The sequence below is a fragment of the Echinops telfairi genome, unplaced genomic scaffold (genome assembly GCF_000313985.2).
Source record: "Echinops telfairi isolate 266 unplaced genomic scaffold, ASM31398v2 ScPeMD7_4225;HRSCAF=4972, whole genome shotgun sequence".
Classification (NCBI taxonomy): Eukaryota; Metazoa; Chordata; class Mammalia; order Afrosoricida; family Tenrecidae; genus Echinops; species Echinops telfairi.
Window position 1 is genome coordinate 21,650,846 of NW_022108124.1, and position 6,707 is coordinate 21,657,552.

General features: G+C 52.8%; 1 protein-coding gene across 3 annotated transcripts in view; it reads right to left on the minus strand.

The window, feature by feature from the left end:
• The window catches only part of GYG1 (glycogenin 1), a 42,603-nt gene that overhangs the window by 30,242 nt on the left and 5,654 nt on the right, over positions 1–6,707 (minus strand). For all 3 annotated transcript variants that reach the window (XM_030886955.2, XM_030886954.2, XM_045295052.1), the window contains exons 3-4: positions 5,633–5,807; positions 4,623–4,785 (exon numbers count right to left, since the gene is read on the minus strand). In XM_030886955.2, the coding sequence (XP_030742815.2) occupies positions 4,623–4,785; positions 5,633–5,807 (338 nt within the window). The remainder of the gene's footprint in view (positions 1–4,622; positions 4,786–5,632; positions 5,808–6,707) is intronic.

Below are 6,707 nucleotides of genomic sequence, written 5' to 3' on the forward strand. Positions count from 1 at the left end.
GCATATGCACTCACACACACTCATATGCACACAAACACAAACTCAGATTGAAATCAACAACAACTTGACCACTGCCTGCCGAGTGGACGCTGACTCACGTGACCATGGTGGGCAGAGGAAGAGCTGCCCCTGGGGTTTCAGAGACGACGCTTGTTGGCAGTAGAAAAGTCCCGTTTTAGCCTCTGAATTGAACTGGAAGATCTACATTGCTCTGTTCGATTCAGATTTTGAAAGAAACACTAACCGCTACAAATGAAACGTACAGACAGCGATTTCAAGCATTAAACTCTTAATGTTAACGGTTTAAGTATTGTTAATTTCGGTACTCTAGAGTCTCCAGGGAAAAGGAGAAAAAAAACCCAAACAGACAATCTCCACAGGCTTTCAGGAGGATTTCTCTGGCGGAAAAGGCAAGTACGTCAGCAACTTCATTTCACAGGCGTGCTTGCGAGGTACCGAGGCCTGCAGCGCCGTGCCCACAGCGCGGTTCTCACGGCGAACCTGTAGTTCTGTCCTGTTGTACGAAGTGCCGGCCCCGGCTGTTTCACAACACCTCTTGTTCAACTTTCCAGGAAATAGTGTAACCTCGGTGATGAAGTAAATGCTGAAGTAACAGTGTGAAAATAACAAGCAAAAAGGCAGGGGGCAGAGCGGACTCGGGGACACTGAGTGTTAGCCATGAGTCGGGCTTGCATAAGGTGACCAGACATCCCGATTTTTAACAATTTTTCCCCCGCATTCCGCGGCCTTTTAAAAAAGTCCCGATATTTGGAAAGAATGCACAGCAAGCTAGGGTATACGGTTTTCGGCTGCCATGTGGCTGTTTCGCCAGGATATGAGTTTTATCAATGGTGTCCGCGTTACCAATGTTAGAATCTGGTCCCCTGAGGCTTGCAGCCACCAGCTTCACAATCCAGTCTTCCAGGCGCTCGGGCAGAGACGCGTCGGCATACCCAGCCCGTTTGCCATATTAGGCCGAGTCTCTGGCCAGAGGCGCTGGTGATTAGAGGGCTGGTGATTAGAAGCAGGGCAGCTGCATTCCTCCTGGCGCGAAAGCAGCTGTGGCCTCGCAGCCTGGGTGGCTCGTCAATGGACACCAGGCCCCAGCCACTGCTCGGAAACGTACGCGGGAGATTAAGCAGGACTTACAAGATACTCGGACGGAGATAGGGTCGTCTGCAAACCAGTCTTCTTTCATCGCTGGTCTAAAAATATGAAGGCCCCCCCCCACCTTGATCAGCAAAACGGGGGTGGGGGTGGAGTGTGTGTGCCTGGGTGTGAGAAAGTGTCATGGTGAAAGTTAGGATCCTGGCCCGGGATCCTGACATCAGTTGTAACACCATTAGGTTGTGTGCTGAAAACCTGGGGCCAAACGAGGCTCGTGTCCTGAGAGAAGGGTGTAGTGGATGAAGACGGCTTCCTTCAAGTTAACGATAAGTCTGGTACGCCTGTCTTTGTATCACCAGGGGGTTGATCTGCGTGGTCAGCAAGTCACGCACTCCGGTGGGGAGCAGGCTCCTAAGCTGGGGGGTAACTTTTCTTGTGCTGAGTGAAACACAAAGCAAGCTTGCAGGTCACCAGCTGTGAGTGTGTTCTTTCTTCCCTGCCTTCCACGTATACCATGCTGAGAACGGACTAGGAGTTCCGCGAACTGCTGATGTTACAACCCCTTCCTTCCATCGCCTTTCCACAACGGACCCCAGGCATCTGCTCTGCCACGGATCTGGAGGGCCTGATTGGAGGGGGAGTGGTCTGGACGGGGTCTGCCTTTGTCTCCCTGTGCACGCATGGGGTTATTATGAGTCAGGCCAACCCCGCGGCAGCTAACAGCAACAATGAACAAAGAAACGCCGGCCTGTGGCCAACAACTAGCCAGTAAACGAAGTACCTCAAGGCCGGCCGGCGCCTGGAAGCCCTGCTACCAAAGGATGAAACGTGCTAGGGGGCCCCCTGCGCGTTGGGGAGAAGCCTCGGTGGTCTCAGATCCTGGCTGAAAGGGCAAAAACGGCTTTCCATCCGGGCACGACTGAGACTGGCATCGCAGCAGCCACACCTGCAGGGTTCCGGAGCGAGGAGAGGGTGCAGGTTTGTGACTCGGTGCCGCACTCTACCACTGCAACCTGCATCCCCACTCGTCGAGTCTGACCACATCTAGCGGCCTGGCTAGAGAGTGGACGCCCCTTTGTCCCATCACAATCAAGTGGATCTCGGCAGCTGGCCGGCCACAGAGGCACTTTGGAATGAGATTCACGTCCTCCTGTGGAGAAGAGTCTCAAAGGAGCTTCTGGCAGGGTGACGTGGAGGCCCCTTGCGGGACGGGCGGGGACAGACTGTGCAGGTAGCTGTTGTAGCTGACAGAGCAGGGAACAGGGGTACCTCCTTGGGGCTTGACTGTGAAGATGGCTCCCCTTCCTTCTTTGAGAAAATAAAATGGACCCCCAACCAAACCCGGTGCCACCGAGCTGGCTCCGAATCAAAGGACCCTGCACGGGGTTTCTGAGGCAGCACATCTCGAGGGGATCACACGGGCTCGCTCTGTTCCTGAGGAGCTGCAGGGACGCTGGAGTTCAACCTGCCCTACTGCGGAGACTCACTCCGTATGACAGGACACGAGAAGTGAATATCCCAAGGAGCAACATGATGACAGTATACTTGGTCCAGGAGACGGTGAGCTCCTTTTCTTATTGAAGGTTGTTGAAAGGAGCCTCCCGGTGACATAACCGAAAGGCCAGCAGTTCGAAACCACCAGCCTCTCCTCGGGAGAGAGATGAGGCTTTCTACTCCTGTAATGACCCCCGGGGGTCATTCTGCTCTGTCCTATGCGGTCCCTATAGATTGCTTCCAACAAGACTGCCCTTCTTGACGGTCCTGAGATCCCCGCGCCCTGCTCATGGCGCGTGCAGCGCTGGCACAGGGAGCAGCACTTCTCTGTGGAGATGCGGGGTCAGGTGCTTGTCTGTGGCAGCATTCCTGACCCCTGCGCACTAAATGCCAGCAACGCCACACCGCCTGCTACCAGACTGCCTAAACACCACCGCCAGTGAGTCGTCTGCCTCACGGGACCCCAGCGGACGGTGCAGACGGCTGGTAGGGTCTCCAGGGCTGCGATCTTTATGGGAGCACACTGCACATCTCCCTGCCATGGAGCAGCCGGGGGTGGGGGTGGGGCTAGCAGCTAAACACTTGGCCACGGTGCCACATATCCCAGTCACTGACAATGCTGGACACAGAAGAGAGTAATCATCTACTCAAATAGTAGGACACAGCGGACCCTCCAAGTGTCCTCATCCTTCTCAGTGATGTTTCCAAACAGTGTACATCCCAAATCCTCAAATAATCTCAAATCCGAACAGCAACGGCTGAAGACCCACAATCTCCGTTTTACCTACACTTTTTTTTTCTTAACAAACCTCTAACCTTTTGGCTTCAAGGGTCTAATGGGCTTTTATATTTGTGTTTCAAAGAGTTCGAGGCTCTGCTTGTAGTTACTGTATAGACTCGTGTATAAGTTGAGTTTTCCAGCACATTTAAAATGCAGTTTTTGTGGTAAAATTAGGCGCCTCGGCTGGTTTTCAGGTTGGCTTATACTCGAGTATACACTGGACCCAGAGCTGAGCCTTTCCCAAGCTGGGGGAGGAGCAGGCCCCAGGGGAAGCTGCCCTCACCCCCCCCCCTCCCGCACAGTCCCTGGCTGGGTCACTGTCAGGATGGGAGGGCGAGTCACTCCTGGGAGTGTCTCCCGTGGGCCTTTCCCTCACTCAAAGAATACATGCAAAATCAGGGGGAAAGGAACTGCTCCTGCATATCATTCTGTGTTTATTTTCTAGTTATTAAAAAAGGGGGGAGGGCTTATTATGTACTGTTTCAGCGGCAGGCCAGAAACGGAAGCATACCTGCTGATTCATTTGGCGGCGAAGGATGTGGACGCCCTAAGTCCCTGACACGGTCAGACCCTTCCTGTTCCTCCTCCTGTCAGGAGGTGCCACACACAGCTGCGGATGCTGGGGCTGCCCTAGATTTGACCACGGTCTCCGCTGACTGCCTACACGCTCCTGCCTCGCAGGTGGCTCCTCCACCTGATGTGCTGTCTGAGAGGAAAGGAGAGGCTGCAGACGAAGGGGATTCACATGTGCTTTCTACCTCCATGCCGGTCCCTCCCCAGGCATCGGGCAGGAGCCAGATGGTCAGCATGATCCTCAGGTCTCCAGGGAGACAACCAGAGAGCACAAGATTTTTTCCCAGGAGCCTGGCCCAGTGGGCAGTGGCTTCGGGTTTATGCTGAGGTTTTAAAAAAAACTGGTTACGTTTGTGATCCGTCTGTCAGCCTTCTGAATTCCTGAGTCATCACGTTGCACTTATCACACTTGTCAAAGGAGACAGAGGGTGTGTCTCCTCTTACAGGCCAGCTCGCAAAACGTCCTATCCCAGTGTAGGCAAATTGTGAGCCACTGCAGAAAAAACACATGTGCTCGGTCGTGCAGGCACCAGGGCTGCTTCCAAAAAAGAGCAGGACTTGAAACACCTCTACCAGGCACGAGATAGCACAGCAATTAAGTCCCTTGGGAGAACAGTCCCTAGAAGTTATTAATAGCTTAGGAGAGATGAAGATAGCAGATACATACCATCAAAGCTACCTTTCTCCGAAGCCATGTGCAATAGCTGGTTGTACGTTTCAACCGAAGGCCGGAACACAAAAACTCCAGAGTTGAAGCAGTCAGGCCACCCTGGGTCTGGAGCTGCTGAGAATTCTTCCCGCTCAAAGAGATCATCGATGTTTGCCAGGACCTGATCGATGGAAAGCGGGGGGAGTTGTTAGGGCAAGGTGACCAGATTTTAACATTGGTAAAGTGGGACACCATTGATAAAACTCACATCCTGGTGAAATAGCCACATGGCAGCCGAAAACCGCATACCCTAGCTTGTCGTGCATTCTTTCCAAAAATTGGGAGTTTTTTAAAAGGCCGCAGGACACGGGAAAAATTGTTAAAAATAGGGACTATCCTGCCCAAAGTAGGACATCTGATCACCTTATGTTAGGGGCATGTTCCGGTGTGGCATAACCCGCTAAGGCAGTGGTTTTCAACCTTCCTAATGCCATGGCCCTTTCATACGGCTCCTCATGTTGTGGTGACTCCCAACCATAAAATTATTTTCATTACTACTTCATCACTGTCATTTTCCTACTGTGATTTATCATCAGGTGAATATCTGATCTGCAGGATGTATTTTCATTGTTACAAATTGAATCTAATTAAACCTAATTAAAGCCTAGTGCTTCTTCACAAAAACATCTGTAATCATGTATTGTGAAATATTTATGGGTTTTCCGATGGTCTGAGGCCACCCCTGTGAAAGGGTCATTTGACCCCCAAAGGGGTCACACCCACAGGTGGAGAACCGCTGCGCTAAAGTCTTCCTAATTTACCCAACACAGAGATGCAGATGGATGCTGGCCCTAACCATTCAGGTGACAGTAGTCAGCCAGCCCAGGTCTGGCCCGCTCCATCGCCCGGCCCTGCACAGCAGGGCTTGATCTGAACTGCTCTGTCGAGGGTTAGCAGCATTGCTCGAAGGCTTCAGCAACCGGGCCCATGGCTCTGGGCTTGCCCTCGGTCCTCGGAACTAGGCTCACCATTGTGTCCGCGTCCATGAACACACACTTGGAGTACTGCGTGAGCGACCAGCAGTGCAGCTTCGTCAACGTGACCCCCAACTCAGGCCTCTTCATCAAGGTCAGGTGAGCGGAGTCACCACTGTCCAGGACATCGACCGCGAGGACCTCATCGAACACGGTCTCCAAAACGCTCCTGTCAGCACACAGCAACAGAAAGCAGTGCCTTGTCAGCGGCCTTTTGGAACCAAGCGGCCCAGACCTGGTGGTAGGACGGCCACATTTGGAGGGCTGAGAACAAGCTACTGGGGCCGAGTACATTTTCCCAACTCACGCCAGGGGCTGTTGGGTTTTCTTCCCAGAGGCAAGTCTCTTCACACAACCTGTGGGAACTGCTAGTGGCGAGAGGGCAGCTCTGGCCTTCCCACACAGGGTTACGGACGCCTTCTCCCTTCTGGCTTGCCACTGAATACCCGGCGGAGTGTGGCAACAGCTGGCAAAGACATGACCAACACTGAGCACACCTGGCAGCAGCCTATGTGGTCACCAGCGGTATGACCACCACACGTAACATATCTGCCATACCACCTATTACCACACCAAAGCACGTGTGGTAAAGCGGCAAGAAGACAGGTGTGTCTACATGGTGTGTCCCAAAGGAAGGAGAAGGGCTCAGTGAATCAGTCACCATTAGAAACACGACCTAAAAAGACAATATGACCGGGATTTCTTGTGTGGTTAGCACTCTGCCTTGGCATAGTGAGAGGTGCTCATGTTGGCCAGTGAGCTACACCACTTCTTCGGGCCCATCTGTCTTTTAGAAAGCTTGTGGCACAGGTTAGTGAGGTGGATTTAGGTGAAACACCAAACCTGGCCTGAGAAGGGGGTGGGGAGTACAACACACCAACCATCACTGAAAGTTTAAAAATCACATCAGATAATAGTGGACATGAAGCACAAAGCTCACCCAGAGCTGTACCAAAGATGCTCCAGTTTACACAGTGAACGTGCCTGCTCTTTTGAACAGTGGCCAGCAGCACTGTGTACATCAGGCTGGGAAACGTCACACTGGGTCGGACTGCAGCCCTGTGTACAT